Below are 15,602 nucleotides of genomic sequence, written 5' to 3'. Positions count from 1 at the left end.
ACTGCACCCCTCCGTCTTCTCAGAGAGGCCAGGTCAAGTGCAGGGCCTCACAGGGCTGTTTCCATATGGCAGGTCACCTGTTTGCCACCTGTGCCAAAAGCATCCTTCCTGTAGGCTTCCTGAGTGCCCAGGTGCTCAGTATCCACGCTGAACCTTCAGGAGGAAATCCTGCCCTCATCTGACTATTTCCTTAAGGGCAGCAAAACTTGGGCCAACTCCACACACACACACACACATACACACACACTCTCTCTCTCTCTCTTCCTCTCTCTCTTTTAAGGAAAAGAGAGAAGTGAAACAACAAGGTCAGAAGGTGGTTTAAAATATCCCTTTTCCACTGGATGATCGGACAAAGTGGGGCGGGAGGGGGAGTGGGGGGCGTCCCTGAGCCGCATGGGCCGTGAGGAAGCAGCTGGGCCCACCCAGGCTGCTGGCCACGCACCTGAAAGTCATCCACCGAGGGGACGGTCCGGGTGGTGGTCCTGCGCTTGTGCCACTGCCTCAGGGTGTCCCTGGCCTCAGAGCTGAGTAGCCGCGCCGCCTGCTCTTCCTGGAAGTTCTTTATCAGGGAGAGGGCCCCGTAGGCGCTCGTCAGGTAATAGCCTCCTGGAAAGGGTAGACAGAGTGAGTTCTCCAGGGGTTCACCTCTGGGGACCACAGGAGGGTGACCACAGAGTTGGAGGTCAGGCTCCACCTTGCCCCTTCTCTTCCACATGCATTTTTTATTTATTTTTCTTTTTGAGCAAAAGAATCCTCTTCCATCCATTCCTGCATTCCTCCCCACGGATGTGCAGCTAACCCAGACCTGAGCCACTGCCTGGGGACTGAGGACCAGGCCATGCTTTCATTGATGGAATTTCCATTCCAAAGCTGAGACTCACAGAATCAACCGAAGTGCAACTGTGAAAATGCTTTTCCAGAAAAGGTTAGAGCTCTGGAGCCTGACCTATTGAGGGGGAGGGGGTGGTGGCTTATGAGGGCGGTGGGGTCCACTGCTGAGGTCAGAACACCTTCCGGTAGGAACACAAGTCCACACACCTCCTAGCAACACCTGCTTTGAAGCTTCTCATTTAAGAATTCATATGTTCTAAATTTTAAGTGAACTATACACTTTGAAAGAAATACAGAACATACAAGTGTGCTTACAATAATATGGGTTTTTCAAAAGAACCTCTCCCTCATGCTTCCCTTTCCTACCCTTACATAGGGACTCACAGAACAGGACATTTAAGAAAAGGTTAATTTACAAGGAAAAGGAAGTGACGCCCCTTTTGCCGGAGCATTTGGGAATGATTTCCTATGTTTGTGCTGTGCTGAGGTGCTCAGTTGTGTATAACTGTTTGCGACCCCATGGACTGTAGCCCACCAGGCTCCTCTGTCCACGAGGATTCTCCAGGCAAGAATACTGGAGTGAGTAGACTTTCCCTTCTCCAGGGGATCTTCCCGACCCAGTAATTGAACCCGGGGTCTCCTACATTGCTGGCAGATACTTTACCGGCTGAGCCACCAGGGAAGTCCTCTTATGTCTGAGGGAGTGTTAAAAACACTTACAATACTCTGAAAGGCATGTAAATGTGTTCACAGGTTGGTCCTAAACTATAGGGTTGTCCAATAAGTTCATTCTGGTTTTCCTATAAGATATTACAGGAAAACCGGAAAGAACTTTTTGGCTAACCCAATACGATGGAGGTGCCTTTCTGGAACTTGTAAAGCTCTTCGCTGGAGAAACACTAGAGGGCGCACTAGATGTTTATTACAAACTCCACAACGGGAGCCTGGTAAGCTACAGTCCATGGGGTTGCAGAGTCGGACACGACTGAGCGACTGCACTTTTCTTTCCGCAACTGGACACTGCATGTTGTGGACTGAGAGACATTCTTGGTCCAAATACCTGTTGAATCTCCACCTTGAGCCAGGTACAGAGCCCGGCTGGGTTTGTAAAAATTAGAATCTGAGTCCCTGCTCCATAAATACATTAAAAGAAAACGGATATTGGCCTGTTATTCATGCAGGGACCAGAAGTTAGCTGCGGTTAAATGAGCTTTGTCTGCCAAGTGTCACTTCCACCGCCAAAGTACTGAGTGTTAACACAAGACCCTAAGTTAACACAAGAACTTTCTCTCTGGTCAACACTCAAGATGGGAGGTGGTCCACCATCTAGGAAACCAGATGAACGCCACCCTAAGTCATACTGGACGTGGAATCTGAGAAACAGTTTTGTGGTTTTCAGGTCACCGGCAGAGATTTGGGGGTCTTTTTTTTTTTTTTAAGGTTTTTTGATGTGGACCATTTTAAAAGTCTTTTCTGAGTTTGTTACAATACTGTTTCTATTTTATGATTTGGTTTTTTGGCAGGGAGGCGTGTAGGAGCTTAGCTCCCCGACCAGGGATTGAACTTGCATCCCCTGCATTGGAAGCTGAAGTCCTAACCACTGGACCACCAGGGACGTCCCTGGAGGTTATCACTTACTGTAGCATCCTCTCGCCCACTCTGAGCAGCACACCTTCTGTGTATCCATTGTAGGTCAGCCTTTTTGTTCAAAGTCATCTTAATTTAGCAGATTTACCACTCAGCTATAAGCTTTCTAAGGCAGCCCCCACGGTACACAGTAGAGAGTTTCGAGTGGCTGAGTTTTACTAAATATTTTATCCATGAACAAATCACATGATTGAGTGAGAAACTCAGTAGTATGGAATTTAAATGTGACACAGAGGATTTCAGAAAAAACCAATGTGGACCTAAGGACTCAAGAGAGGCTTGTGGAGGTGTCAGAATTGGAGCTTGGACTTGGAGGGACCATGACTGTTGAGTTGGGGAGGGGTTGGTTTCCTTTGAATGTCAAATTTTTCACTCCATGGCTCAAAGTTCAGGCCACTAAGGAGAAAACTCCAAATGCTGGAAGCACAAAACTGACCACACTTGGAAACATGTGGATGCAATTAAAGTTAAGGTTTAAATTTCAGCAAAACTAACCCTGCCACTAGGGCTGTGCACGTCAAAGGGATTCTATGATGTCTTTTGCGTAAATGAAATTACCTGCTTAAATGGCAGAAAACTGGTGTGGGCTGTGCTTTGGGCAGTGGGGCAGGATGCAGGGCAGGACCAGCCATGTGTCTCCTCCTGGTCTGCCAGCCTGACAGGGCCGCCTGGTCCTCCCAGCCAGGAGCCCAAGAAGCCAGGACATGGCTGAGTGAAGGCAGGCTCCAGTGAAACCGTGACTTGACTGACTGCTCTGTGTGTTTTTTAGCTGTGTCCTTGTCTTTCTCTGTGATTCCCGGAGGTGAGGACCCGCCCACCTGTCAATGACACAGTACCCTGGGCAGTGCCTCACTCTGGAGAAATGCTGGGAAAGGTGACAGGAAGTGGCTGTCTCCATCCTCAGGTCACAGGATGTAAGCACGTGTTTGTCCCAAGTGCACACTGACAGCAACAGAATGGTAATTTTCTGAGGGAGGCTGGCATGCCCTTTCCCCGAAGCCCCAAGAGTTCAGCACACTTATCACTAGAATTAAACATGACTGAGGCTCAAAAAAATCCTCGATGCATATTCAATTATAATAATAATGCCGTGGAAGAAAGAAAAGAAGGGCACGGAGATGAATGTATGTCTCCTCCTGGTCCCTGGACAAAGCCACGTGCTCCCTCCCTCCTGGGAACCCCAGGGCAGAGCCGGGGAGGAAGGCTCCGGACAGGGTCTGGGCAGTTTATCCTAGAGGGTCCGGCCTCAGCATCAGTTTATATTAATGAGGGGAGATAAACCGGGAAGAGGTAAAGGGATGGGTGAAGATACTCATCACTGGTCCTGAGTCAGCGGGTCCCTGCGGGGCTAGAGGGGGACCACAGGGCTCCCTGGAGGTCAGACCCTCTGACCCAGAGCCAGGTCCTGGGGACCAAGGGAATTAATGCACACGTTTGGGGGGTGACTGCACTGCTGTCTCCTCCAGGGAAAATCCCGGGATGATACATTCCCTGGGGAATCCCATCGGCATGTGGATGGACCTTTTTACTCAAGCCCAGACTAAAACTCACTAGAGGAAAAAATGTTAGGTGCCAATTCATCACTCAGAGTCCATCTGGGCTGAGACACATGAAATGAACTGTCAGGATACACAGGCTGAACAAGCTCCGATCTGATCCCCTTTAAGACAAGCTCATACAAGAGTCCTTGTTATTTCAGGCCTGTGCACCACGGTGACAAACACCCTAATTATTTCCATGATAAAATACCTAACCCTTGTGTAAGGAGAGGGATTCCTGTGAAGACGTGTTGCAATGAGGCAGACAGGAGGAGGATGACTGAACTGACAAAGTAAGTTGAAAGCAAATCGCCTGGATTTTTTTACTCCACTGTGGTTTTATGTTAACGATAAGCAGGTGCTATCTTTTTTTTTTTTTTTAAGAAAAGGAAATCACTGATGCTATTATCATCTTGAAAATCAAATTTAAAAAATAAAGATGAAAACAAAAGATAGGCCTTTGTCCGATTCACAGACACACAGTGGGCAGTTGTTCTGGCAGTGGAAATATTCTGCAGCAAAACTTTACAGCTTCCCTGTGAAATCAAAGAAACCATTTCTTTTAAAAAATGGCCCTGATTCTACTGAATGGTATATATATATATTTTTTTACTGCAACTAAGCAATCTCGGTGAAGTATAATTATGGCAGGGTTGCGTTGTTTTGTGTGTTTTTCCGACTTCTCCAAATTTTCTGCGACCAACACTATGACCTCTGTAATCTGGAAAAAAGTCAGTACCTTCTCATACATGAGCAAAACTAAAACAGCCATTAACCCTGAATATGTCAAGAAGCACCCATGTAAGTGCCAGGTGGATCTGAGGTTTTATTTGGAGGGATGAAAATGTTTTGGAGCTGAAAAGAGTTGGAGGATTGCCCCAAATTGCAACTGGACTAAACGCTACAAAATTGTCACTTTACAATAGTTAATTTTAGTTTAACCACAAATGTACTAAGGGCTATTGCATTGCTCATTTTCTTAACCACTGGACTGCCAGGGCATTTGCATTGCTCATTTTCAAATGGTTATCTCATGTTCCGCGAACTCTGCTTCAATTTACAAAGAAAAGAAAATAAAACTGAAGGAAAGCACCCAGTTCCTCCCACTTCTCCAAAAGCCTGCTACCTTCTCCATGTAGCAGGGACGGATCCAGAAGCTCCATCATGTATTCGACCTCCGTGTCTAGCTCCAGCATGTCACATTGTGCTATGACATAGGTCAGGACTGGCAAAAAGTCATCTGCTCCGTACATCCTCCCTGGAGTAGGAAGAAAGGGGGGGACAGACAGGGTATTTTTAGCCACATTTCTCCCTTTCATGTCCTACTTGCTGCTTTTATTAGCAAACAGCCATGCAGGGGAAGTGAGGTGGGTGTTTCTGGAATTCTACGGTGGGAGGGCTCCTCCCCACTGCCCTCATCAGAGGCCGACCCTAACTCACAATTTCAGGATGAATGTCCGAGTCAGCGAACACAGGGGAGATTGTTTTCCCACTTCCATGAGATGCCTCAATGCAAGCAATAAAATGGGGCTTCCCTGGTGGCTCAGCGGTAAAGAACCCGCCTCAGTGCAGGAAAGGCAGGTAGACGCAGGCTTGATCCCTGGGTCGGGAAGATCCCCTGGATCTACTGGAGTGGGCAACCCACTCCAGCATTCTTGCCAGGGGAATCCCATGGACAGAGGAGCCTACTGGACTACAGTCCATAGGATCGCAAAGAGTCGGACATGACTGAGCATGCACACACGTGCAATAAAACAGTCTTTTTATTTTTAAAGGGTTTAACTTTTCAGCAAGTGACAGAATAAAACATTTGCGTAAAAGTGTCTACTTATGATGTTTCTCCTTTGTGTCTTCCTTCCTATTGCTTTCTGTGCAAATTAACCAAAACATAGTGACCAAAACCAACTGGAGCAAGGAACAACTTGTCCTTCTCCATCTTCAGTGTGACTTAAATGTGCTCAATCGCTGTACACTGAATAAATACATCTAATTAATATCTGACCAAAAAAATGGTCAGTCTGTACTGTTTTATTATGACAGAGATTCTCAACTAGCGGTGACTCTGCCTCCTAGGGAAGTCTGGCACTGTCTGGAGACATCTTTCAAGCTCATGACTGGAGGGTGGGCGTGCAAATAGCATGCATCCGGATGCCAATAAACTTCCTAGAGGAAGTGGGATGTTTCCACAGCAAAGGACTAGCCAGCTGTAATGCTATTAGTGCTAAGGTTGAGAAACTGCCTGAGAACAGAATCCTGTGCAGATATAATGTGGGGGACTTCTTATAAATAATTTGACAGACTACAGAAAATACACTTTTTGGGACTTCCCTGGATATCCAGGGGTTAAGACTCTACATTTCCAAGGCAGAGGGCGCAAGTTCAATTCCTGGTTGGGGAACTAAGACCCACATGCTGCTTGGCTCAGCCAAAAAATAAAAGAAAACACATTTCTTGCATGTGAAGTATGTTTCAGAGGCGGTGTTCATCCGCCAGCATCACCACCCGGGCGTTCACATGTTAACGTTTCTGCTCAACAATCTGCAAAGTGCATGCGCATGGTGACCTCCTCCAGCCGTGAGAAACAGAGCCTGTGTTTTCTCTCTGCTGTCTCTCCAGGAAGCAATTTCGCTCCTGGAAACACTGTGACCATCCAGGAAATTAAAAAGGCTCACCCAAGACCTGGGGTACCACAGGACTCATCACTACCCATAAATCAGGGTCACTCTCACATCTACATGGAGGAGCCCTGGGGAAACCTGAGGGCTGACATGTGTGAATTCCTATTGCACTGCATCAGCTCAGGGCAAAGAAGGGATGGCCGATAAATGACTATAACGAGAGCTGAATGCTCCAAGTTTCTGACAGATGCTATCATGGACACAGGCTCTCACGGGCCAGAATGCAGTAACAATAGGAATAATTGGAACTATCTCCACCACGCTTGGGGCTGTGCAAACATTGACCTGTCTAATGCCCACCTTAGGAGGAAGGCTAAGGTCATATCCAGGACAAGAACAGAACTGCAGCTTGGAAGGTTGATTACGGAGGCCGAAGCCCCACAGTTAATGAACCCATTCCCAGAGCCAGGTCTCAACTCAAACCCCAAGACTGAGTCTGTATCCACTGCCCTGAATTAAATCTTTTTTTTTTTTTTTTTATCTTAACATAACTTCTTTAAAGGTTTTTTTTTTTTTTCTTTTTTTTTCTTTTTTGTATATGGACCAATTTTTAAAGTCTTTATTGAATTTGTCACAATACTGCTTCTATTTGTTTTGATGTTTTGGCCACAAGGCATGTGGGATCTTAGATCCCTGACCAGGTATCTAACTCTTGCTCTCTGTGTTGGAAATGCAGTCTTAACCACTGGATTGCCAGGGAAGTTTCTGAACTAAAGCTTTTATAAACTGGCATTGTACAAAACTCTTGTTGCCCTGTCCTGGATTTTTGGTGCTGTAGTTTGTTGCATGTGGACTAATTTGCCAGAACCAGAGTAACACCTGCATTTTTATGAGGCCCTTGGTGAGGTCAAGAAGCTGAAAGGAAGAGCAGTTGGGGACTGGAAAGCCCAACACGTCCCAGCCCCATCGGAGGGCCAAGAGCCTGGATGGGGTGGTAGCCTCACCTGAGTTGTTCTCCATGACGGTATAGATGAGCTTGCAGACTCTGAGCAGCAGCATGACCTTCTTTTCTGGCGAATACATCTTCTGCATGGTCATGAACTTGACCTTGATTTTCTCCACGTCCACAAAGTCAGGGGTGGGGGCAAAGACGCCTAGCTCCTGGGGATTCCTCTGCCGCACGAGCTGCAGGTTCTCCTTGAGTTGTTTCCATGAGCCATCGGCCACGTGGAAGTGCTTCAGCATGGCCTCGATGTGGCCCTTCAGGGGCTTCAGGATGCACTTGTGCATGGCTTTCTCCAGTACCACGTCTGCCAAAGAAAGCACAGCTACTGTGACCATTGTCTAAAGAAAGAAGAAACGTAGGGCCTGCTTTCTGGAAATGGACACCCGCAACTCCGTGCATTGGTTATCGGGCAGACATGTCCCAACTGCACAGCCAATCAACCAAAATTTAGCCCCACATCAGGCTTCCCTGGTGGCTTGGACAGTAAACAATCTGCCTGTGGTGTGGGAGACCTGGGTTCGATCCCTGGGTTGGGAGGATCCCCTGGAGAAGGAAATGGCAACCCACTCCAGTGTTCTTGCCTGGAGAATCCCCATGGACAGAGGAACTGGCAGGCTACAGTCCATGGGATTGCAAAGAGTTGGACACTGAGCGACTAAGCACAGCACACATGCATTCACACACCACACTTTTTTTTCTTCAGTAAAGCCAAGAAGAGTGAATCTCCCCTAACATTTTTACAGTCTCTTTTGCATGCAGTCAATACAACTGAATATATTTGTTTTAACTACTTTTATACCTTCTCACCCATAAGCACAGGTGAATATTCTAGAAGGTATGCTTTTGACCCAGTCTTTCCACTGAAGAGTCAGTGAACAGCTAAGCAAATGTGTTATGTTAAAAGAAGGATTTGCTAATAGCAAGGGTACCAGCTCCCTCAAAATATTTCCTGAGGGAAAAATTCAACTAAATGCACATGGTATCTTGGATTGGATTCTGGACCAAAAAAGTCTTTCTGTCATTTACTATAAAGGACATAGTGCGGCATTAGATGAGATCTGAATAAAGTCTGCAGATTAGATAATATTGTTAACAGTGAATCTGGCTTCTTTCACACAGACTGTATCTTGGAGACTCGGCCAGCTGTGTCTGGAGCAACAGTGTGCTCTTTTTCAAAGAATGACTCTTCCGTGAAAGTTAATGAAAGTTAATGTTACTGCAGTTTTGTAACACAATGTCCCTATTTTTAGATAAATACCCACTAAGTATTTAGGGAAAAAGGGATACAATGCCTGCAACTAGCTCTCATGATTTAGATAAAAGGAGGGGATGTGTGCATGTGTATATGTGTGTGTGAGCGTGTGTGTGCACATGAGTGCGTGTGTGTGTGTCAACAGAAAAGCACTAACACCAGGAATCCGGGTGAAGGGCAGACATGATTTCTTCATTGACTTTTTGCAACTTTTTTGAATGTCTGAGCTGATTTCAAAGTGAAAATTTAAAAATTCTTGAAGTGCGTTTCTGTTCAGAATTAGGAAATACCCTTAGGTGTGGGAGGCATTATTTCCCCCTCTTTCTTGGAATGGTTTGCCCAATGGAGCCGACGGTACAGTAACCAGGACCACGAAGCTGGAGCTCTGGTCTGAAGAGGGTCTGTGCCGTGAGAAGCTCTCTCTGCTTCTTCCACATCAGTTTTTCCATCTCAAATGTTTCACGTTCTCATCAAAGCTGCCTGGGTAGCAACCACCCCTAGGATACGACACTTGGGGATACGATTTCATCTTGGAAGCCCAGGAACCCACAGAAATAGCCAAGTTATCTCTCTGGCCCTTGGCATTCCCGAGAGACATCAGATGACACAGACTGTAAATGATCACCTATTATTAGAAGATCAGAGGCAAAGAGAAATCTAAGCAGGACATACCTGTAGAAACCAAGGTTGAAGCAAAAGAGGTTATACAGTAAGAAGAAAAACAGAACAACATTTCTTCACATCTGGCATTAAAACAAATTACTGTTTTAAAACAAATTAAAACCAAGTTTGCATTGGTTATGCTGTGTCAATAAACTTCTAGAAAGTCATATAGCATCTCTGACTTCACTTCCAATGGCCACTAGGATGAAAAGTCAACAATAGGAATTAACATTGAGTGCCCAGTTGGGCTAGGCCTTATTTCATTATCTCATCTAATTCTATAGTATCGCTATTATTTTTGCACAATATGACTATTCATATTCTTTTTATAGAATAAGGAAACAGATATAGGGCTTTTTATAGATAAGGAAACAGAGACTTGGAGATGTCTAATGGTTTGTTTGAGCCCATAAAACTGAACACCCTGCTTTTCAAAGTCAATGATTTCTTAGTTCTAAAGTTCATGGTGTTTCATAAACATTCACCAGTTTACTGCTCTATCTAAAGATTCTGCAGCCACATTCCTGGTGACCCCTCCCTCTGCTGGAAGGAGGTCACCAAGGGGGGAGAAAGCCACGTCAATCATTAATTAGGACGCACATGAATGTTGGGAGCAGTGTTACTCATAACAGGCCCAATCTGGAAAGCACCCAAGGCCCAACCCAATGGCATAGATGCCAGGAGATATACACACAATGGAATTCAGAAAATGGAATGCAGACAATGGAAGATTCATTCCATGAAAAAGAGCATGCTGCTGCTCCGGACACAACTGGCTGAGTCTCCAAGATACAATCTGTATAAAAAAAGCCAGACACACAAGAGTTGTCTCCTTTAGCACGATGCTTACACAAAGCTCAAGGACAGGCAAAACCAATTTATGATGACAGGTCGGGATGGCAGTCGTCCTGAGAAATAAACGGGGCTTCGGGGGACACTCTCAGGAGGTGGAGATGGTAGATGCCTGTGGTTGATACATGGATAAAGAATTGTCAAGCTAAGCACTTGAAATTTATACACTTCATGGATACACGTTAAACCTCAATAGCCATGTGTATAAATCAAGCCAACCGAAAACACCTAGAGACCAGCCTGGGCTTTTCACCTTGAACCCCAAGGGCAACTTTTAAATTCCGAGCAAGTCTGATCATCTCAGGGCCAGAGTGTACACACAAACCATCTCCAAAAGGTTCTATGCTGTTCCTGGGGCTGACAGCAGACAGCTCGTCACCAGCCAGCTGAGTGAGTCTCTTGAGCAACTCATCCTTGTCCCCAGGGAAGGGGTGCTGATACTGACCTTTGAGCCACAAACTCTACTCTCAGTAGGAAATGCAACAGTGGAAATTTGCTAGGAGGGTTGACATCCAGGACCCATTGCCTTAAAATCCCCAAAGAAACAAATTTTTAGAACATTTTTAAAAGGCTATAATTTAGAAATAAGAAAAACTGGTCTCTCTGCTTTCTTTTTCATGTCTTCACTCCTAATCACCCCTCCCCATCCTCACAAATCTTTAATAAATACAATGAATAAGAAAAAAAGTCCAAATGACAAGGACCCAGTACCTGAGTCTCTCCAAAAGGAAAAGAAGGTCGTGCTTATGAAGCAAGAGGGAAAAATGATTTTAGGAAACAAAAGGAACAGAAAATCTTTCAGAATGTGGACTAGCTCAGAACAAAAGATCAGATCAGTCATATGGCTTATAAATTACTACTATCCGTTTTCCCCTACCATCTCTGGTTGCTTTACATCCAAGAATGATGCTATTCTAGGCACTTTACATGCACTGACTCTTCAGCTCCTCCACCAAACCCCTGGTGGGAGGACTGTGATTTCTTTATTTTATCGCTGAGGAAACCCAGAGACATGGATGCCACACAGCTGCCAAGGGGAGCCAGGACTCAAGCCCAAGAAACTCTGGTTATGTCAACTGTGTTTATCTACAAAGAAACAAAACGATGCCGGAGAACTGTCTGCACTACAACACTGTGAGTGTTAGAAACCGATTGCTAACTGGATAACCCACTGGAAACACAGTTTCTGAAAATATTTATAGAGATCCTATCAACTGGTTCTAAAGTTCATCCACTCAGAGACGTAGTCAGGGGCATCGGCCTAGAGCTCCCTGCCTTAGTGAGACCTGTAAATGCAGTGATTTACAAGAAGCGCTAAACGTGTCGGCCTCTAGAGCCGTGAGATGATTGCCCCGTCTTAGGAATGAGGACAGAAGCCTAAGGTCTGTCACTTCCCTCTGATCAGAGGCATGGATTCCAGAGAAAGTCAGGCACGAGACAGGGACCCATCACAGGACAGGCTCACTCATCAGCTCGTCTGGACACTTTCTGCTCCCCCACTGCTGCTGAAGAGGAAGCGAGAGTCCAGAAGCTGAAGTTCAGCGAAGGCGTGTGTCTTAGAAAGAGTGAGAGGAGGTGGCCTGGCAGCTGGCCCAGCTGTGTCTTTCTAAGTGACTCTGGCCTCTTCACTTCACCTCTCTAACTGTCACTGCCTGCAACTTCTGAACTGCCATCTACTCCTCGCCCAGGGCAGGGAAGACAGAAGGAGCACTCTGAACCTGGTTAAAACAAAATAATTCCCGGTATTCGCCAGGAATTCTAACAGAACCCAAAGTCTAAACAACATGATGTCCAAAAGGGGTAGGTTGCAACCTACATGACAAAGATCAAAGATGAAGTGAGGTCACACAGCCTCTTGGCTTATTCAAGTTCTAGCATTCTTTCAAGAAAGTAAAGTAGAAGCAATAGAAGTTAACATTTGATGACAAGAGGCAGACCTCTTTTGTGGGGAACTCAAACTGCGAAGTGCAAACGTGCACCACCACGAATACCAATGGGCACATCTGTTTGCGCAGTTCCTGGGACAAGGGGCAGGACGGAAGCCTGTGCTCTGTGCTGGCCCTCACTTCAGCCCTGTCACAATGAATGGGGGCCCTCTCCCCGAGGCACAGAAGTTAAATGACCTTCCCTGGACGGTGGGGAACCTGGTTGTCCCTACCTCAAAGAAGTCAGGAAATAGCATAGTGGCCCTCGCTCTGTACGAGAAGGGCAAAAGGAGCTGCTTCTGTCTTTCGGTGCTAACATGGTCACCTCTGGCTGCACAGCTGGATTAAAAATCAGGGCTGAACTGGACGGGGTACTAAGTGCTTTCCAAGCATTCCAAACACTTTTATGTACTTTACATGTATTTAAACTACCCTTTGACTGACATGAATACATAACTCCTATGTGTTTTCCCTTGGGTCTTCTGAGCTATAGTCAGGAAAAGAGGGGCAGTCTTCTGTCTATTTAAACTAACTCTCAAAAATAGTATAGACGTGCTTTTCCTAGGCTGCAAGAGGTCGATCTTTCTCCTGCTCTGTACCTTTTGATAATGTACTAAGAGATCCTCTCCTTCCAGGTGACATGGACACAAGGACTAGCTCAGAGGTCAGAATCAAGGTGGTTTAACTCTTAACTCTGCACCACTGTGTCTCTCGGCCTCCTTTCAGAATGACTCTGTCTAAAACACAGCAGGTAACACAATAACTCAAGGGATTAAACCAAACTCTGAATTCAAAATTAAAAGCAAATCACACTAGATATTGAAGCTTGAGTTAGACTTATGCGTGCATGCTCAGTCGTATCCAGCTCTTTGAGACCTCATGGACTCTATGTAGCCAGCCAGGCTCCTCAGTCCATGAGATTTCCCAGGCAAGAATACTGGAGTGTGTTGCCATTTCATCCTCTAGGGGATCTTCCCAACCCAGGGGATTGAACCCACTCTCCTGCATTGGCAGGCAGATTCTTTATGAGTGTACCACTGGGGAATCCCCAGGTTTGAATGTTCATTAAAAAAAAATGACATGAAGCAAGGCAGTTTTAATTGTTTAAAACCCAAGGAATGACTTCAGACTTCTTTCTTACGCACACTATGCTCTCTGGTGTTTAACCACATTTCAGTATCATTTCTCTATAAAGAAAATAAAACACTCATGTAAGTAAATTGATGTTCTCTTTGAAATATGTGGGAATTGAATTTTAAGGCTACTTTTTCTTCAAATAATGGTAATACTCTTCAGAAAAAATACACATTTTGACAGCCACTAAAGAAGGCAAAACCGTATCTTGTTTTTTATTACTGACTTTTATAAATACAGTTGGCTTATCTGTATCTTTGTTGAGTGTTTGTGTGCAATTTGAATGAAGTAGAAAGTTGAGGATTACTAACATTTTGGGAGTTGGAAAATTTTGTTTTTCTTGAAACAAGACTTGAAAACAGAGGGATTTCCTTAAGATTAATATCAAATCAGAAGTAAAAATTCTTTTGCTTTAAGAAAATCAAAACAGTATCCACAAAAATGCAACAAGTTCTGCAAAGTGTAGATTTCACTACCAGAAAGTTGGGACTAAGAGAATACCAGTTGAGAGCACCAGCTGGGTTTCTCTTCTTCTTCAAAAAAATCTAGTCCTGTCCTCCTTTCCCACAGCTTCTGGGGGAGAGAGTGCTGAATGAGGAGGTGGGAATGTAAAGCCTAGATCTACAGAATTCCATCCTGAAATTAAGGAAGTTGGAGGAGGTATTTCAGTGCTGTAACCCACTTTGGGACTATTCTCTCGTTGGTTGAAAGAGACTGAGGCGGAAGTGGTATGATGTGAAAACCCACCAATAAGGAGCATGTGTTGGGATAACAAATGATGTCACAGGGTCTATATCTTACTGGACGGGGCACTCAGGAGTGAGTACACTTCACTGTGTCCATGAAGTTACCGATCCTGGGCTTTTGAGGAGGATGCCAAATGGTATACATGCTTTTGTTAAAGCAGTTGCTTGTCCCTCCACGTACCACTTTTGCAGTGTGAAGGGTAGAGAGCTTGTCAAAAGGGAAACAGGATATGTGGCCCTGGAATCAAGAGGGAGCTGGGTCAAATGGGAACTTATCTTATCCTCCCATCAGGAGAGCAAAGCTGATGTCAATCAACCAACATCTGCTCAAGAACCTCTACATGGCAAGGTTTTGTGTGGCAGTGCTTTAAAGAGCAGTCTAAACAGAAGTCAAATTCTCTATGATAGGGCACCACCATTTAGGCTGGCAATTTTACAGCTTTGAGACTGTTTTTATCGTGTCATTCTCACCTGGAAAGTGCTGCCCTACAGGGCTATATGACAGGAGCAAATGGACAAAGTTGCAGTTGGGTGAGAGCTATTTAGTTTTTTCACTGGCTTTTCTCTGTGCAACTGAAGAACTCCTTTGTGAAGAAGATTAGCACTGTATCCAAACACTAAATGCACATGTGTTCATATGGTTCTTTTTTACATATGAGGGATGGAATTCTACGTGGGTTACAGCACTGAGATACCTCCTCCAACTTCCTGAATTTAAGGATGGAATTCTGTAGATCTAGGCTTTATATTCCCACCTCCTCATTCAGCACTCTCTCCCCCAGAAGCTGTGGGAAAGGAGGACAGAACTAGATTTTTTGAAGAAGAAGAAGAGAAATCCAACTGGTATTCTTGAAAAGCCTTACAAGCATCAGTTGACACCGGTTCTGAAGAAATTTGAGGTTTGGAATCCTGGGGGTGGCATTTAAAGTGAATCCATTCAAAGTGAATTATAACCTCCCAGGAAGTGAGATTGGTGAAAATAAACAGATAAACCAGAGGAGACCAGGGCTGAATCCAATCTCCCCTACCCACCAGCAGCATAACCCTCCACAAGTCACTTTATACATCTTGACCTCCATTCCTGAATTTGCAAAACAGAACAAAATCTACACAAAGGTACCACCCGTGAGTTGATCACACAGTTCAAAGGAATCACTGTGTTAACAAGGTCTTAGTAAACTAGTGAGCCCTTCATTTAGGAATATGTAAAAAGATCATTTAGACTCCATTTTCTTGCCAGAGTCCGAATCTAAACTGGCACATTTAAGGGGATTGGTTTTCTAATCATTAGGATCACATCTTTCCTCACAACTGGGCACGTGATGAGTTTCTTAGGTCACCTTCTGCTTTGGCTCGCCTTCCTCTTAATTTCAAAAGCCCAGCACATTCT

General features: G+C 45.1%; 1 protein-coding gene across 16 annotated transcripts in view; it reads right to left on the bottom strand.

Annotated features, from left to right (window-relative positions):
- RIN2 (Ras and Rab interactor 2) overlaps positions 1-15,602 on the bottom strand; it is a 208,165-nt gene that overhangs the window by 4,492 nt on the left and 188,071 nt on the right. For all 16 annotated transcript variants that reach the window (XM_025000743.2, XM_025000742.2, XM_059892716.1 and 13 more), the window contains 3 exon segments: positions 7,639-7,944; positions 5,143-5,274; positions 443-606 (listed from right to left, as the gene is read on the bottom strand). In XM_025000743.2, coding sequence (XP_024856511.1) covers positions 443-606; positions 5,143-5,274; positions 7,639-7,944 — 602 coding nt within the window.

This window comes from Bos taurus, chromosome 13, assembly GCF_002263795.3.
Source record: "Bos taurus isolate L1 Dominette 01449 registration number 42190680 breed Hereford chromosome 13, ARS-UCD2.0, whole genome shotgun sequence".
Classification (NCBI taxonomy): Eukaryota; Metazoa; Chordata; class Mammalia; order Artiodactyla; family Bovidae; genus Bos; species Bos taurus.
Note: the sequence above shows the minus strand (reverse complement) of the source record. Positions and strands in the feature narration are given on the sequence as shown.